This window comes from Cordyceps fumosorosea (genome assembly GCF_001636725.1).
Source record: "Cordyceps fumosorosea ARSEF 2679 chromosome Unknown scaffold_21, whole genome shotgun sequence".
NCBI lineage: Eukaryota > Fungi > Ascomycota > Sordariomycetes > Hypocreales > Cordycipitaceae > Cordyceps > Cordyceps fumosorosea.
In genome coordinates this window covers 6,922-24,288 of record NW_017387321.1, presented here as the reverse complement: position 1 = coordinate 24,288, position 17,367 = coordinate 6,922, and the positions used below count along the sequence as shown (strand labels likewise).

At 54.9% G+C, this 17,367-nt stretch overlaps 7 protein-coding genes across 7 annotated transcripts; 4 read left to right on the top strand and 3 right to left on the bottom strand.

The window, feature by feature from the left end:
• Window positions 1-178: 178 nt before the first annotated feature.
• Window positions 179-877, top strand: ISF_07267 (hypothetical protein; the record flags this gene model as incomplete). The annotated part of the gene is made up of 1 exon (XM_018850870.1): window positions 179-877. The coding sequence occupies one exon, from the start codon at window positions 179-181 to the stop codon at window positions 875-877; it is 699 nt and encodes a 232-aa protein (XP_018701782.1).
• A 1,355-nt stretch (window positions 878-2,232) lies between these two features.
• ISF_07266 (hypothetical protein) lies at window positions 2,233-2,961 on the bottom strand (the record flags this gene model as incomplete). Its single annotated transcript, XM_018850869.1, has 1 exon — window positions 2,233-2,961. One exon carries the CDS (start codon window positions 2,959-2,961, stop codon window positions 2,233-2,235), a length of 729 nt encoding a protein of 242 aa, XP_018701781.1.
• A 2,294-nt stretch (window positions 2,962-5,255) lies between these two features.
• On the top strand, window positions 5,256-6,642 carry ISF_07265 (glycerol-3-phosphate phosphatase; the record flags this gene model as incomplete). The annotated part of the gene is made up of 4 exons (XM_018850868.1): window positions 5,256-5,515; window positions 5,829-5,975; window positions 6,035-6,144; window positions 6,212-6,642. 4 exons carry the CDS (start codon window positions 5,256-5,258, stop codon window positions 6,640-6,642), a joined length of 948 nt encoding a protein of 315 aa, XP_018701780.1.
• Window positions 6,643-7,083: 441 nt separating this feature from the next.
• On the bottom strand, window positions 7,084-8,101 carry ISF_07264 (Aldo/keto reductase; the record flags this gene model as incomplete). Its single annotated transcript, XM_018850867.1, has 3 exons — window positions 7,084-7,651; window positions 7,705-7,985; window positions 8,054-8,101. The coding sequence occupies 3 exons, from the start codon at window positions 8,099-8,101 to the stop codon at window positions 7,084-7,086; spliced, it is 897 nt and encodes a 298-aa protein (XP_018701779.1).
• A 915-nt stretch (window positions 8,102-9,016) lies between these two features.
• On the top strand, window positions 9,017-9,490 carry ISF_07263 (hypothetical protein; the record flags this gene model as incomplete). Its single annotated transcript, XM_018850866.1, has 1 exon — window positions 9,017-9,490. One exon carries the CDS (start codon window positions 9,017-9,019, stop codon window positions 9,488-9,490), a length of 474 nt encoding a protein of 157 aa, XP_018701778.1.
• A 334-nt stretch (window positions 9,491-9,824) lies between these two features.
• On the top strand, window positions 9,825-13,192 carry ISF_07262 (Ribonuclease H-like protein; the record flags this gene model as incomplete). Its single annotated transcript, XM_018850865.1, has 3 exons — window positions 9,825-12,029; window positions 12,244-12,335; window positions 12,721-13,192. 3 exons carry the CDS (start codon window positions 9,825-9,827, stop codon window positions 13,190-13,192), a joined length of 2,769 nt encoding a protein of 922 aa, XP_018701777.1.
• Window positions 13,193-13,282: 90 nt separating this feature from the next.
• ISF_07261 (Tetratricopeptide-like helical) lies at window positions 13,283-16,966 on the bottom strand (the record flags this gene model as incomplete). Its single annotated transcript, XM_018850864.1, has 7 exons — window positions 13,283-13,748; window positions 13,821-14,291; window positions 14,397-14,729; window positions 14,798-15,364; window positions 15,464-16,212; window positions 16,331-16,674; window positions 16,816-16,966. 7 exons carry the CDS (start codon window positions 16,964-16,966, stop codon window positions 13,283-13,285), a joined length of 3,081 nt encoding a protein of 1,026 aa, XP_018701776.1.
• Between the last annotated feature and the right edge of the window lie 401 nt (window positions 16,967-17,367).

The following is a 17,367-nucleotide window of genomic DNA, read 5'->3' as shown; positions in this document are numbered from 1 at the left end:
TCACGTAGCCCCTGTCGTATTCGCAGTTGCTACGATAATTGCAGGCCTGCTACCTGCTCATACAGAGCTCTTGTACAAAGAAGCTCGCTTCCCGAATCACATTCCCAGGACCCCAAACTCTCCGTCAGCTTTCTGTCTTCCCACCAAGCTCGAGACCAATTGTAACTTCCTCATCATAATGAAGTCCTTCATCGCTCTTCCCCTGCTCGCCGCCGCCGCCCTCGCCGCCCCCCAGCTCGAGGCCCGCGACGACGCCACTACCAAGCCCGTCAAGGAGGCAGACACCTCGCGCGCCGACTGCTGGAAGAAGGACCCCAACGTGCACTGGATGCTGCCCGCCAGCGCCACGCGCAACGAGGACTGCACCGGCACGATCGAGTACTGCCTGCGCGGCTTCTACTCTAGGCACGGCGAAGAGTTTGACGACGCCGACGCCTGCCTGCGCTCGCGCGGACTCGACCCAGCCACCGCCGTCGATGCCATGCGCATCGTCTCCCGCGACGACTACAGCAAGGGCTTCAGCGCCCTGCAGGAGGCTAATCAGATCTACAACCGCTATATGCTGCTCACGCAACTCTCGCGCACCACCGTCTCGGACGAGAAGGACAAGGAAGCCAACGACTTCATTAATCAGATCCTGTGGTCTAACGAGAACCGCGTGGACCAGGCGCGCAAGGCGATTTCGAATGCAAAGTCCTACTATAAACGTGCGTTTGGGTCGAAGCACGACGACGAGGTTGAGGCGGGCATCGAGGAGGCAAAGCGCAAGCTGAATGCGGCGTGGGCCGAGGTCAAGGACAAGGACGTCGAGCAGCTGCGCAACATGTACGACTGGTTCAAAGAACGCTCTGAGGAGAAGTACTACCACAACTGGTAAAGATGGTGGATGGTGATGTGAGGACTTATATGGAAGTCCGTAATGGGAGTATTCAGATGTACACCTTGTTACTTTGTATACTCTGGTATAAAGTTGGCTGCGATGCTTAGGGTTAGGGTCGTTGTGGCTTCACTAGTTAGGACTTATTAAGGCATTCCATATTATTAGTGAGCAAATGAAATGAGTTAATGTTCATAGAGACAACCTACCGCGTACTCTTTATCTAGTTCTTCGTGGCCATGCCATGGTGCTTCTAGTGCTCGAGTTCATTTTGCAAAATCTGTTACTAACGCGTCATGACCAGTGTTGGACGGCAGATGGAGAAAGACTCACGAAACTACCCCGGGTTTCTTCACCTTCCGGATTTTCGGACACGGCGCCGAATCCTCGCATTTTTTTTCTGGGTGAGGGGGGACTTTCAGGGACAACCACGCTCCTACACCTTCGGGTTTAAGTAATTACTATTAACACGGGTAACCACAATAGAGATGGCACTAGTAGGGAGGCAAAGCTACAGCGCCACTGACAATAATGTCACGTTAAATAACGCCTAATAAGTACCTTACTTAAGCCCTACGCGCCGTGATTACAAAACGCTTAGACATAATAGGAACAGGGCAGCTAGCATTAGAGTTCCCAAACACAACAATGCCCTACACGGCCGCATTACGGCCTTTTAGGCGCTGCTTATATTTTGTTGTACAACCAGCATGTAAAACGCAGCAAGAAACGATGTGTTGCTTTCTACTAGGCCCGTCAGGAAGGTCCTGGCTCACCGATTCTCGCAGCAATAAGGTGAGGCCGGCCGGATTATGGCTATCCATGACTTCACCTGTACAAGGGTGTTAAGCCTAGAATTTTACTTCGAACTGGTATCATTCAGCCGCACACATTTCTTTTTCTAGTGTGAGGCGCCTCTCTCAAACGTTTCGTGGTGTGACCTAGGATATCGAGTTGGCGTGGCCATCGCGGTTTATTCCTGGGCGCCGTGAATCAGCCACCTGTTGGAAAATGAGGGTAACTCTGGAACACTGAAGACCGGTGCGGAGACATCTGATGCTGTGCAATAAATCATCGCACCAGACGAAGAGAAGGACAGAAACCTCGTAGAGTAGCATTATCCTAACCCTACGTTCGCCGACAAATTGCCAACTCTTCGTGAAGTCTAGACTGGAGTTTTGTCACCAACGAGAACGCATCAGACAGTGTTCTGTTCCAATGAGGTAGCTTTATGTAGAAAACAAAGATAGCATTCGTAACGTAACAGCTTGAGACCACTTAGTAATACCGACATTATTGCTACCTTTTCAACGGTCTTCTGGAAAATGATTGCATTGTCCTGGGTAAAGACAGTATCAGAAGACCGCAGCCGCCGGCTTCTTCTGGTGAGCATCAAGGCACTGTCGTTTGCCCCAAATGTAGGGTGAGCCAGAAGTTTGGCGCTTCTTTCCATCCCTGACATCTGCAGAGAACAAGTTGCAGAAGGCCTCGGTGCCGCACGTTTCCTCGGACTCATCTCCATTAGTGCCACATGGTTTGTCCGGGTTGCCCTCCAAAAACGGCAGGTCCTTCGGCTCAGGTACATGAGCCTTGAGACACTCATCAGTGCTCACCCAACGGATATCAGTCATCTGTTCACCATCTTCGCCGAATCGATCCCCCCCTCTTGATTTTTCAAACTTGACTATCTCATCGATACTCTTGCAGTGCTCCAAAGTACCGTCACAGTCCTCGGTTGTGGAGAGGTTGTTACCGCAGTCAAATCCGTCGCCAAAGTCAAAGGGGAGGAGTTCCTGTTCAGGCTCTCGTTTGTGGTCCTTGAAACAGGCCTCCATGGTGTCCCATTTGGGCTTGGGATTGAAAGTGAACAGAGTCGAATTAAGACCGAAAGCTCCAATAGCCCTGCAAAATCTCTTGGTGCCGCATTCGTCTTCGCTGTAGACGGAACTTGTGCCATTAACCACCGGACATGTGCGACCCGAGCCCTTCGGAGCGGGAATAAAGGGGAGCTTTTCGTTACACTGGGCCTTGGGTAAGGCGAAGCCGATAGACCCAGCGCAAAGCAGAAGGATAGTGAATTTCATGTCACGAAATAGGTGAAAGCGAGGGAGATGTCGAATAACCAGAGTTAAAGGGTATGCTCGGAAGTGAAGCTCAAGGGTGAGATAGTCCGAGGAGAATTCAAGATGGTCAGGCCACTTTATATGTATCACTGTGCAGATAGTAGATTGCTGATACCTAGAGACTAAGCATTTGATTTAATGAGTCAGTTGTGAGGTTTTATATAAAAATTGTATGATTCTGCATAGGAGAGGTCTCGTATTACCCTTGCTCTAAGTTGTAATAAGGAGTCCCCTGTGCCTTTTATGCTAACTAGTTACTTGACACTTGTGCGGCGCCTCCACTGAGCTGACGCAGGTATGTGGATAGCAGCCTAACCCAGCACCTTAACCCAGCCGCATGGGCGATATGGCCGAGCTCATGAAGCAAATTACCACTGGCTATTATGCTGCCTACTCGTGCCGCGCCTCCACCTTAACATGCGCAAGTGTGTGTTATACGTGGAGTTTTTGCAGGAGATCCTCTTCCCCGAATTTCTACTCGTTTCTGCGCTATGGTATCCATATTTGTGTTATTCGTGTCCTCAAGCGCTGCATTTCTGTCTCTAAACGCCTGGTTTTCCACACCGAGCTTCATGAAGTGCTGGGCGCTTCGACGAGAACGCGGTTCCAACCACGGGGCGGACTAAGAAGGCCTTCAACAGACGTGAGTTGGCAATTCTTGGGCATTTACTTTATCCTTCCCAAAGGAGATAGTAAGAAAGGTGTTTCAGAGGATTCCAAGACGGCGTGGCCTCAGTCCCAATCTATAAAGCACGACCATGAAATCGTATAAGTGCTCTAGGGTATCGTTCCGCGTAGCGCTTGGTGGGTATAAGGAGGATTTGCTATTGAGAAGTCGGGCTACTTTTACAAAAACTGATGCACGGACGAATTTCTTCTTCTTGGAGATGTGAAACCCTCTTTCTATTCTGATACACATTTCTCCAAGAACAACGGTGGTGGTAGCGTTGGCCCGGCACGCCCTGCAAATACGCTTAGTATGGAGAGTGCAGATCCGTGCGGGGCGGTCTTGGGCCTCTTTGATCTACCAATTCCAAAAGGTGGACTTGGGTGACTTCAACGTTGGCCGTAAAAATCCCATGCAATACTGTCACCAGGCAATAGATTAAAAGCTTGTAGATGGCCGGAAGAGCTTTTGGAAGTCTCTGCGATCAAAATTGGCTAAAAGGAGAAAAAAAAGGAAGAGAAGGCCGTAATATTAGCGCAAGTTGTGCCAGTGCCGTAGTTGTCGTCTTTAACAGCACAGCAGGCTCGGTACTTCTTTTATACTCTACATTTCGTAACAATGTACATGATAACTTCCACCCCTCCCACCGTCTCATAACAGGAGGAGAAAAAAGAAAAACAATTGTTTATACAAAAAGCATGCATATTATGCCCAGTGCCTGTCTCGCACCGAGAGTTACGTTGACAGTACCCCCTTCTGCCGTCAGAGTCATTGACACACAATCCGTCACCTGCAAGCCTCGCCTCAGCTCGCGCCGATACACCTTGCTCTCCATGATTAAACAGCAAACTTTGGTTCCAAAGATGGGAAAAGGAGCCTGGTGCGGAGCGCCCTTCCAGGTAGCCCCGGCCTCGACAGCCAGCGCCAGCTTCGACCCGTTGTTAAAGGCAATTTGCTTGCATGAGAGCCTCCATGAATCTCGGCATTAAACATAGTAGATGTGAGATACTCAGCTCCCGCCTGATAACTGTCCACCTTCCGCAGACAGTCGGCAGACTCTTTGTCAGGAGGCAGGTACGCCGTCAGCGACCCTCGCTGCGTGCTGTCGTGGATGTCCACCGGCGCGGCCCGTCGGATGGTGTTGTGCCAAAAATTGCCGAGAATCCTGGAAATACCCGCAAGCCAGACGCTGTGATGCACCTCTGGCGGCGTGCTGAGTCCGGATATGCTTCGGGGGGATAGCGAGTCGAGGGTGCCGTCGAGGAGGTCCGAAGAGCCGAGCCACGACCTATCCCCCAGGGTTCGGACCCGTGCGAAAGCTCAAGATACGGGTGGCCACTGCTTGGACCCAAGTCTAATCTACCATCCAGATTTGTTGATTATTACCTTTTGCTAGCGGTTACTTGAGAGGGACCTGGGACAAGCACCCATGCAGCCAAGGCCTATCCAACTTCCACTTTCAGCCTGGCGAGCAAGACGTGCAGCGCTCCCGGGACATGATGACCGAGTGCTTATGATTCATAATTTGTCCCTCATCCATTACCTAGCATTAGCCTAGTCTTGCAGCTAACAACCCCCCGATTACAGCATGGTGCGCATCGCCACGAGCCTGGGCGGGTTCATGCCGCCGGGCGCCGCGCTCCACATCTGCGGCACGACCCGCGCCAACCCTGTCGACGACGGATGTTCCGTCGTCGACAGCCACTTCAAGGTCTGGCGAACCGAGAATCTCTTTGTCGGCGGCTGCGGCGTGATTCCTACGCAGAATGCCACCAATCCCACACTGATGGCAGCCTGCTTCGCCATTGTCGGCGCCAGGAAGATGGCGCAGGAGCTAAAGCAAGTGCGGTGATTAAAAACAGGGCCCGAGCCTTCGAGGCCTTAGATAGATAGTTGAATGGGTAGAGGGGGGGGGGCGAATTAAAGTAGATAAACAAAATCTTGATCCCAGACCTTGACACTTTGGCTTTGAAAAATCTCACCATCGAGCAGTGGATCCAAGGATCAGCGTGGTAGTTGAACGGGAAGTAGAACGTGAAGTATCAAAGCCACAAATCTGCACCTCCAGCGCAACTAGGTAATGCCACAACCCTTCATAGAGGAGCACGTTAGCTCTATCACCTGAATCAATTCAGGATTTAATTCTTCTGGCCATTTACAGAGTTGGCTACGACGCTTCCTGCAATCCTGCCATCAGCCATGATGGTATCACCGCCACCTGTGGTGGTGCCCTTCGAGGCACTGCTGTTCGATATGGATGGCACAAACTGATTGACTCTACTAACACAGTAGTTCAACACTGGCAGCGGTATGCAAACGCTGTTCGCAGTCGAGGAGCAAAAACCACTGACCTTGTGTCGCCTACAGTATAGGCAAGGAGCTGGGAATCGACCCCAATGACATTCTGCAAACGGCTCACGGCCGCAGAACCTTTGATGCGCTCAAGATTATATGTCCCAAAAAGGCAACCATGGAGTGTAAGTCACGCATTCAACCTATTTCTGCGTTTTAACGAATGCATCAACTCAATACTCCTATACACAGATGCGACGCATATTGAAAAGAGCATTCTAGAAAACTACGGCTCTGACGCCACCATCATCCCTGGCGCGCGAGATGCTCGACAGAGTCAGCGCCTTGTGCCTGCACTGGGCCATTGTCACGTCCGCCTCGCTACCCTTGCTCAGCGGCTGGGGCCGGGTCCTCGACCTGCCCACCTGCCTGCACCTCGTCACCGCCAATCGGTCGAGGACGGCAAGCCCGATCCCGCCGGGTACCTGCTCGGCATGAAGAAGCTCGCCATAAAGGACCCAGCCGGCTGCGCCGTCTTTGAGGACAGACCTGCGGGCATCCGCGCCGGAAAGACTGCCGGCTGCAAGGTCGTGGCTCTCGCCACCAGCCATACTGCTGAGCAGGTGGCTGAGGCGAACCCGGATAGGGTCGTAGACGACTTTTCCTCTGTGGCATTGGTTTAGCTTGATGGGGCGCGAGAGCTCTGGGGATTTCGAATTATATTGCTCGAGACGGCAGCTACACAGTAGTGGCGTAGTTGCGGGAATAGAGAGGCGTCGACCATATATGGCTCAGTTTTACGAGTTCCCTAGCCATGTATTTTATCTGCTATGGCAAAATATTTGCCTCTTCCCTAGCGCTTTCGCATCATGCTCGTGATTCTGCGCCATGCCTCGCAAGCGGCGTCAGCAGCTCCTCCCTTACCGAACGCCGCGCGAGGGCGGTCAGCTCTGCCAGTGGGGCTCTCCAACAAAAGCATGTTCACGGATTTGTCGGACCACACTTTCACCTTGCAATTGTAAAGCATCGGCCTTCCAACACGTAGCTTGCGGAAGAATACGACAAAGCTCGTTACGACTGCGTGTAAAATTTATCTCAAGGCACCACAAGTAGTCCCCAATATTCTAAGATCTGTCGTCCGGTTCGAAATACTCCGGCCAGGAGGTCCGGCAATGATACGTCCCGCCAACCTTTGTAATCTCCGCCATTTCCGCCTCTGTCAGCGTAACCTGCAGCACCTGCGCATACTCGTCCAACCGCCCCGGCTTCCTCGTCGTCGTGACTGCCACAATACCGCTCTGCATCAGCCAGGCCAGCAGCACGACAGGCTCGGTTATTCCCTTCTCCCGCGCCATCCGGGCCAGCGGCTCGCGCAGCGGGCCATCGGGGCAGCGCACCGCCGGCGTGAGGCCCTTGAACGAGCCAACTTGGATGCCGTGCCGCTCGCGCAGCCAGGGCACGTAGGCGCCCGCGCGCTGCAGGTACGGGTGGTACTCGATCTGGTTCAGAACCGGCGGGTCGGACGCGGTCCGCAGCGTCGCCTCGAGGTGCGGACGGAGGTAGTTGCTCACGCCAATGGACCGCGTCTTGCCTGATTTCTTGATGTCCTCCATGGAAGTCCAGGCGCGCGCAAAGTCGTCGTCTGACTCTGCAAAGAAGGGGATGTGGATCAGATATCTAAGATGAGGCTTCCTGTCAGCCAACGTCGGCGGTCGTGCAGCGGGTGGAAGAGAACAAGCACGTACAGGTCAAAGTAGTCGAGCTTCATCTTTGCGAGGCTGCGTTCGACGGCAGCGGGAATGTCGTCGATGCCCGGGGCGACCTTGTTTGTGATGAAGAGACTCTCGCGCGGCACGCCGGCGGCTTGGATGGCGGCACCGACTTCCTCCTCCGTGCCGTACATTTCGGCGCAGTCCAGATGGTGAAATCCCTTTCTAATCGCCGTCTTGGTCACCTCTACGAGCTCGTGGTTAAAAGAGGTGTCGCCAACCTCTTTAAACCACGCAGTCCCGGTGCCGAAAGCGAGCTAAACATCTGGTTACCACGTCGCATGCATGATGGAAATGCAGCGGGCAAGGCTCTTTGGTCACGCACCAGTGGAATCTTGTTCCCATCGCGAAGTTCCAGAAGTGGAATATCCATGGTTGAAGCGAATTTGGCTTCAAGTTTCAAGTCGTTTGCGCCGTATGATTGTAGGGTAGAGATGTGTCGAGGCTCAGTTGCCTCAGGTCCTGACCTGAATGGCGGGCGCAGTGCACAAACGGCGCGTGGCAACGGGGCCAACACTGAGAGCTGTTTTATCCTCCTTACCACAACCATGGCTGGACAGCGTGCGAATGAATTGCCGAGTCCCAAGGTGGCGGCCAAAATAGAAACGTGTAAGCATGTGACGTGTTCCTTTCTATTTTTACCGTCAACTGCCTATGATCAGTGTAGTTACTTGGGCAGGCAAGCGATGATGCAAGCCGCCTGGAGGAGATGCATACCTACCTATGCGCTGAAGAGAGCTGACGGGGACCCCGCCCAGCACCACCCTCTTGCCTCTCCGCGATACAGCTGTCCGCAATATGCATTGAGCTGCATCGAGCTGCCTCCAAGCCACCATTGTGAGCCAGCTAGTTACAAGGATCTCGCCTCGGTCCAGACCTCCCGTCGTCATCTGTCTATTACCGCCGCGCTGATGACAACAGCCTCGACGCCACGGCGCCAGCGCCAGGCAGCAGAGTCTGGGACACGCCCACGACACGATGCTCAGACTGAAATGAACCGATCATGTCAGATATGAAGCCGGTCCGTTGCTCATCTTGTCGGCTGATGTCGTTTCGAAAAGAACGCTGCAAACACTATGGGTTCAAGTGCAAACGGTATCCAGCTCCACTCTCTCGGGCCAGTAAACTCGGCCGACAGCCAGGACAATGGCAGTAGTCAAAGGGGCTCGTACTGGACGCGGATATTGTCATTCAACTCGCCTCGGCCCAAACAACGCTTGAGCAGCTACGAAATTTTATTCCTCCAACTCTGCACGGGAGATGATACCACCAAGGTCACGCCGAATGGATGGCCTTTATGCGATACCTCTGCCTCATTGTTGCCGACAAGTGGGTGGACGAGTGGGACGCGGTGTTCACGCCTCAGTTTCTCCTGCCCGACGAGCCGGCGGCCAAGGCCGTCTGCTTTGCTTGCCAGGTCGCAAGCGTGGTGCGAGATCACGGCGGTATATCAATTGCGCGAATAGAAAGCAGGCTTCATAGCAAGGGAATCATCAAGGATGACACTGAGATAACGGACAAGATGCTGCTGCATCATCTTGTCTTTAGCACCATCGGCTGGTTGTCGACACTATACATCTCGGCTGATCTCGCGAGCGCGGTAGAGCTAAGCATTCTCCGCCGCTGCACCGGCACCGGCAAGCATGCCAGTGTGGCGATAGACATGGTATCTAGGCCGCTGGACGAGCTGCTGCGCGCCTTTGGAGATTTAGTCCCTCTACCTGCTGTTAATGGTCTCGCTCTAAACGCAGCAGCAGGGTGAGGAATCAATCCACGAAATCCACTGGTTGACCAATATATTGACCTCAACACGCGTCAACGTCAACCCACGACTTGAATTGTTACATAATCAACCAATCCACGGTGCTGCGCATTTTGATGGACGATATGGATGGATTGACCAGTCGTCCAGCATCGCGAGAAACGGAAGCTCTGCTGCAGGGTAAGAGGCCAACCTAAGTCGCTCGCTGGGGCCGACGTAACACTAGTTGTCGGCACTATCCACCCACTACAGTACGGCGGGCGCGCCTTGTCGCGTCCTGCGACGCGTCGCCATTTTAGGCCACCTGCAACACGAGGCGACTGGCAGCTGAAACATGGCCGAGCCAGTAACTACCAACATCGAACCTAAAACACCAGCTAGCGATGATACCCCGCACGATGCTTTACTGCTCCCGAGGCTTGCCCTTCTAGACGCGGGAAAAATTCCTTTGACATCCTGGACGCCATCCTCAGATGAGGAGCAGCGCATATTCCGCGTCTGGAAGGGCTTCACACTAGCCGAACGAACCAAGGATACGGTGTCTTGGATATGGGACTACGGCGTTGAGATTCAATCAGAAGCGTCCAGGCGATGGATCTGCATGCCGTGCGTGCGCCAAAAAGCATCATCACCACAGTCATACGAATCAAGAGGCACACAGAATGCCGAGCACCACCTCTGGAAGTCTCACGGCTACTGGGATCCGTCAGGACGACGACGAACGCCACTGCAGACGAAAGAGGGAAGGAAAGCCTTCGCATCGATCACAGACCTCATGGGCCTCAAACGTTTGGAGCCTAACGACCAGGCCCTGGCGAACAACCTAATCCGACGATTCGATCAAGCCGAGTTCCAGAAGCTGGTGGTGAACTGGATAGTAGAGAGCCAGCAGTCATTCAGGCAGGTCGAACATCCACGTCTGCGACAAATATTCGAATACCTGAATCCTGCGGTGCGTATCAAGGATGCGCATGTTACTGCTAAGACTATCCAGAGCTTGGCTATTCAGCAGTTCGAGCGCCATCGCGATGCCGTTCAGCATGCATTGAGGAGGTCTCCGGGCCAGATACATATCGCTTTCGATGGCGCGAGGACCAGAAACCGTCACGCATTATACGGCGTGACGGCTGTCTTCCGAGATGAGGACAACCAACTCCGAAAGCTTGTCCTGGGCATTCCGGAGCTGGTGGAACGACACTCCGGCGAGAATATCGCTGCTGAGATCCTTGACATTATTCGCTCCTTCGGCATCGAGGACAAAGTGGGTTACTTCACCCTCGACAATGCAGCGAACAACGACACGGCGATGCGCGAGATCGCGCAAGAGTTGCACTTCGATCCGGTGCGACGGCGCGTTCGATGCGTTGGCCACATTCTCAATCTCGTCGTCAAGTCCCTTCTGTTTGGAAAAGATGTCGAGGCGTTTGAGGACACCGTCGCGAAGGGCGAAGCACTGGCAAGGGCAGCGCACGACACGTGGATGCGGAGAGGCCCCGTCGGCAAAGCTCACAACTTTGCCATTTGGGTCCATCGGTCGGATGTTCTGACGCAGTTGCTTCGCCAAATCCAACAAGACTCGTATGCGGCAGCTGACGACGCCGAAGTTGGGAAGCAACGGCCAGTCGACGTGGTTATTGACAACGATACCAGATGGCTATCCCAATACTACATGATCAAGCGGCTGTTGCGACTGCAGCCTTTCTATGAAGAGTTCATTGCTAAAGCAAAGAGAATCTTCCGAGATGGCCGGAGAGGAGAGGTAGGCCGGAGGTTTCCTCCTTGTCTTGAGGAGTCAAGCTTCCTCACCGAGAACGATTGGGCGGTGCTCAGGACTTTTGACGAGATCCTCTCGGACTTCCACGTGGTTGTACAAGCGCTCCAGGGCGATGGGCAGCCGCGTTGTCGCGCCTCCGGCATACGAGAGACCTTCGGTTCGATGACTGACGTGCTAGAGGCATTTGAGTTCCTTCTGAGCAAGCTGGAAGACGCAAAGTCGCAGATCGAGACGCATCCCGAGCCGGAGCATTTTGGCATTAACGTCAATCTTGGCTGGATGAAGCTGGACAAGTACTATAATACCTTGAGAGACACGCCGGTCTACTACGCTGCCGCTGCTTTGCATCCTGGGCTGCGATGGACTTATTTTGACGAGATTTGGGGCCGGCACCACCCGGAATGGGTTGAAGAAGCGAAGCAGATTGTGCAGCAGCTCTGGAGCAATGAATATAGTAACCTGCAAATCACAGTCGCATCCACTGCCGATGGGCCAGCGCTAAAAAAGCAGAAGACTGTGCTGTCCTCATTTGATAGGTACCGTAATAGACACCGGCAAAGCAATGCACCCACTGCCGGAGCAGATGAATACGCACGCTGGCAAGCTAGCATGTCGGAGCTGGACAGAGATGTGGCTGACCCGGTGGAGTATTGGCACCTGAAGAGATTCGAGTATCCTAAGCTGTCTCGAATGGCACTTGATGTGATGACAGTGCCGGCCATGAGCGCAGAGTGCGAGAGGCTGTTCTCGGCAGCAGGGCTAATGGTTACTCCGCTGCGGAACAGGATGGATGCAGGAACAATTGGACTTATCCAAACCTTACGCTCGTGGCTACGCGCGGGAATAATCAAGGATGTTGACAATATACTGCTGGACAGGGCTGTATCAATGGGGCTTGGGGAGGATTGCTCAACGGAGGAGTTTCGAGGATGAGGCGGGGTAAGGGGGTTTCACGATAGCTTCAAAATTACTCAATTAGGAAATCGATGTGGAGACGACATGGGTCCTCAATATTGTGGCCATCAACCCACGAGAAGGCTTCGTGGACTCAACCCACGACAGCGCTGCTGAGTAAGCTGTCAATTCCATCCACGACAAGCACTCGTGGACGTGGGTGGATTGATTCCTCACCCTGCGCAGCAGATGGCGAGGTGCATGTCCCAGAGTCGGTGACCAAGTTTGATGTGTCGTATCTCAACGTGTCCACCTTGAAAGCAATGGCCGACATGCGCATCATCTGGGTGGACTCGCTAGGGGAGCATTTGGCATTTGATCCCACCGTTCCCTCTCTCTGCATTTTTCGGTTCCCATCGTTTTGCTATATGCAGCAGTCGGATGACTCTATCCTGTCCATGTGAGTGTCGCCCGGAACCCCGATCACGGCGATATGCTAACAAGCTGGTAAAACACTGCTCCGCGAATTCCATCAGGAAGACGAAGCTGGAACGGCATTCAGCGTCAGAGGCTTCCTCCGGGAGATTATCCTCTATTACATGCTTCTGTTCAGAGGCGACCGGCGGTCGCGCGCCATCTACCAGACGACGGAGCGCAGCCGGGCGGCCATGGTGCAGCCCGACGGCGAGACGCTCATCGACGCGGCCCTCGACGAGCTTGCCGGCTATAACGTCTCGGGTGTGTTTCACTTTGGGATGTCGATGCGCGACTCGTTCGACTCGCAGACCGACTTTCCCATTTTCAAGGACCGGCTGCGCAGGATACAAGACTACGTTAAGGACATTCAGCCCAACGGGTTCTTGTCGCTGTGGCGGGACAGGCGAGACATGCGCCTGTGGTATACAATTTGGGCCGTAATCTCCTTAAGCGTCATTGGGCTGGTAATTGCCATTGTTTCCATGGTTCTGGCTGGCTGCAGGTTCATTATGCGACTCTGGCGTATTATCTCCAACAAAAGCAGGGTGGATAAATGAGCTCTCATTCTTTTCTTCTCCTCCATCACGGGATATAGCTAGCTGTAGCAGACCAGTCACTTTGCGAATACAAAAAAAGAAACAAGAGTCTTATCTATCCACCAGATCCGAGAAGCAGTCCCACGCCTGCTCCTCGTCCGGCGCCATTGGGTGCAGGCCCGTCTCCTCCAGCTCGCGCTTCACCTTGAGCGAGCTGGCGCGGTAGCTGGCCGCATCTTCGGCCCGGCCGGTCTTGTCCAGGATCTTGGCAATCTGCCACTTGACGCGTGCCGATTCGCCCTGGTCGCCGCGGCGCGGCTCGTTGAATTGTGTAATGGCCAGGGCGCGCTGAAAGTAGTGCAACGCGGTGGCGGCGGCATCGTCGTTGCTATTGTTGGGTCCGGCGGCGGCGGCGGATTGGCGCACAGTCACCAGGCCTTGGTGGTAGAGCGCCGACGCGACGCTCTGGTGCGTCGGCTTGCCCAGGTACTGGAGGTCGTAGGCGCGCTGGAGGTGCCTCATCGCGAGGGCAAAGTCGCCCTCCGTGGCGGCAATCTTGCCGAGGATGTACGCGGTTCTGTATCACAATTATCTTTCTTAGTCTTTGATCAACCAAAATTGCTACCTTTGGGAGGAATTTTTAGCATACTCGCCGTGGAAGTGGCTGTCTGGGCCGTAGACTTGGTCCTGGAACGCCTCGCACGCCGCCACGTCGGCCTTGGCCTCGGCGAGCCGTCCCAGCGCAGCGAGCGGCCGGCTCCGGTTCCGCAGGTAGCGGTCCACGTTGAACGTGTGCCGCTCCCCCGGAGGCGCGCCGTACGTAATCTCGAGCGCCTTTCCCACGTAAGCAATCGCCTCCTCGCTCCGGAACAGGCCAAAAAGGGCGAGGCCAACGGCGCTGTACGAGTCGGCCAGCTCGGGCGCCGTCGTGGAGGGGTCGCGCTGACGGATCTCGAGGGTGCAGAGGAATAGCGAGTAAGCGTCGCAGTACCGCCCGCGGCGGTGGTGGATCGTGGCCAGGCTCTCGCAGAGGCTGGCATGGCCGAGGGAGGTCTTGTCGACGCAGTTGTCTGTGGCGGCGGCGCCCAGCTTTTCGCCGAGCGAGAGGGAAGAGATTTCGCTGCAGTACCTTTTTTTATCGCACGTCACTCAATCAAGAGCACATCGAGATGGCCTGCATTTTCCTTGAAGGTGGTGATAAAAGTGTGTGTCGCTTCCGACGTACCAGGTCGCGTCCGCCATCATTGTATCGAGGGCCGGGTCCTGCACGCTCAGGCCGTTGCCGCGCAGCTCACCGTACTTGTCGAAGGCGGCCTCGATGTGCGGCATGAGCAGGTCGCACTCGCGCCAGACGAGGTACATCTGCCGGCGCATCGCGCGCCGGGGAAACGCCTTGGCCAGGAGCTTGTAGACGACGACAAAGGTGTCCCGGCGCGCGTCCTCGGCCAGGCAGTCGTAGTAGGCTTCCTGGACAAGGCGGTGTAGCGAGATGTAGCCCTTTTCCTCGTTGATTTTGATGAGTGACAGCAGCAGCAGCTGTGCCTGAGCATCCTCGTACCTTTTTTGTGCATGATTAGCCCACAACTGTCACTGTGGCAATTAAAGGTGCATTTTTGCGTAACCTACTGCTCCGTGTCAGACAAGAATTCCCAAGTCCCAGGGATATGCACCGCGGTGCTAATCATGTCCCGGGGAATATCGTCCGGCGCAAAGAAGCAAACCAGGCCGAGCAGCGACGCGCTGTTCTCGGTCAAGCTCCCAAACGCCGTCCGCCACACCGTGAGGAGCGTCTCGTTGTAGTACGGGTTTCTGGCCGCGTACCGCGGCGGCACCCGGAGAGCACGCCGGTTGGCCTTGAAGTAGGGCAGGAACTGCGCCATAGTCTTTTTTCGGGTCAGGATCTGGCTGGCGGTAATCTCAATGGCGAGCGCCAGCCCGCCCAGCATCGTCGAGAGCTCTTCGGCGATGGACATATCGTCCGCGGTGAGTGTGTGCTTGCGCGCGAGCCGCAGCAGCAGCTCCCCTCCGTCGCGGGGGCCAAACGAGCCAATCTCGAGTGCGTTGGCGGCGGGCGTCAAGGCAATGAGCTCGCTGCGACAGGTGATGAGGATCTGGCCGGCGCCGGTGGTGGGCCAGATGGGGTCGAGGAGGGCATTGTCATCGACATTGTCAAAGATGATGAGCCAGGGATGGCTGTACAGTGCACAGCGTCAGCACGGTCAGCTTCATGTTACTTCAATCATTTCGGATAAGGGAACTTTGTAGTTACATATCGTCTGCAGCCAGCTCCACATGACTAGTCGCTTCTTGTCGGCCGAGAGGTCGTCGGCGTAACCCGGCGGCTGCACGCTCTCGGCGGCCGCCACCAGCGCCGTCGCCATCTTGCCCTCGGACTGGGCCGGGATCCAGAGTACGAGCTGCCAGCCGCGCCGGATCTGCCGGTTGGCGTACTCGAGCGCCAATTGCGTCTTGCCGATGCCGTCGGTGCCCCAAATGGCGAGCGAGCGAAGCGACACGACGTCTGCCTCGCCGGCTCCGCCACCACCATTGTCGTCGGGCGGCTCCAGCGCCAGCCGAATCTTTTCCAGCGTATCCGTCCTCCCAAAAAAGGCAGGGTTCCTATAAAAAGGCAGCTGGTAGTACGGAATCTTGGCTTCAGCGTCGTGGTGGTGCAGGTCGAAGTTCTGCAGTGACTGCCGCATGGCCTCCTGCGAGAGGCGCATCTCCTGCGCCTTGACGAGCCGCTTGAGGTGCTTGATGCGGGCGGCGAAGCCCTGCACACTCTGGGCGAAGTCGCGGTCGACGCCGCGCCAGGAGGGCAGGCTGAGGGCGCTGCCGCGGTTGACGTCGTGCTTGCGAAAGTGCTTGATAGCGCCGGCGCCGGCGAGGACGAGGTCGACGAGCAGGCCAAAGAAGCGCTCAAGCAGCTCTGGGTCCACGTTGACGGAGGCCCGGTAGGCTTCGAAGAGCTCAATGTGCTCGGCAAGGTCGTTGAAGTACTTTGTGACTTCTCGCAGGGCGTCGTCGGATTTGCTACCGAGCTGGGTACGTGGTGGAAGGTCATAAGTCAGGGTTTGGCTCTTTATTCTTGAATACGATATTTTTATGTATATCTCTTTTTCTCTTTCTTTTCTTCCACAGAGCCCAGGAACGGCGTACCTCGACGAGCAGATAGATAACCCCCCACAGACAGGCCAGGCTGATGGAGCTCGACCCCGTCGCGAGGACTAGAAACGTGGCAAAGGTCTGGAGGTGCTCAATTTTAGGCCTCATGTTTGCCAGCATGCGCGCAATCGTGCTGCGCAGACAGCTCCGCTGGAGCGTCTGCACCTCGCGCAGCAGCTGCTCGGCGCTCCGGAACCGTTGCACCTCTTCAAAGTCGTCCTCGCCGAGAATATCGGCGGTGGCCTTGACGGCCTCGTCCCAGGTTGTCTCGAAGCTCATGGTGATGACAGATGCGATTGTGCTGTCTGGCAAATGGAACGCTTGACTCGCGATACTTGCTGTTGCTGTTGGTACACGCCACAAAGTCGCTTCTCCAGGTTGTTGTTCTTGACCAGCAAGTGTCGGAGAATGGGAGTTGGTTAGGTAGCGGCTTGCCACCAGGCGTCGCGTCGGCATTTACTTTCGTCAATAACCCTAACCCTCGGCCTCGTCCTTCATGCCCTTAAACTCGGGCAACTGGCGCCAGCGCTCGGCGCGCTTGTCGGCCGGGGTGGCCTGATCGCGCTCCCGCTTCTCGGCCAGCTCGCGGGCCTTTTGGTCCTTGTGCGTCTCGTGAGGCTGGGGAGGCATTGCCGATCTTTTTCAAGAGAGGAATGTTTTCTGTTTTTTTCTTTCTTTAAAAAAAAAGGGGGGCAAAAAAGTGATTTCTCTACTATCTAAGATGAGATGAACTGTGAACGAATACTCCATAAAACAGTACATGGATAGACGGCATTTATAGACTAGGCTGGTGTTGTACATGAATAGATACAGACAGGACACAGACGGCCACGACATCAGATGATGACCATGCAGTCGTTTGAGCTGAAGACGAGGAGGGGAAGAAAATAATCCTTTGCATAACGCTCGAGAAGAGAAATCACTAACCGGCATATACGGACAGCATGTGTCTTTGCTTGGTGTCGATCCAGACAAGCCATTTTTTTCGACCATTAATAAAGCCGCTTAAGACATGGTGGCTTGCTCCTTGC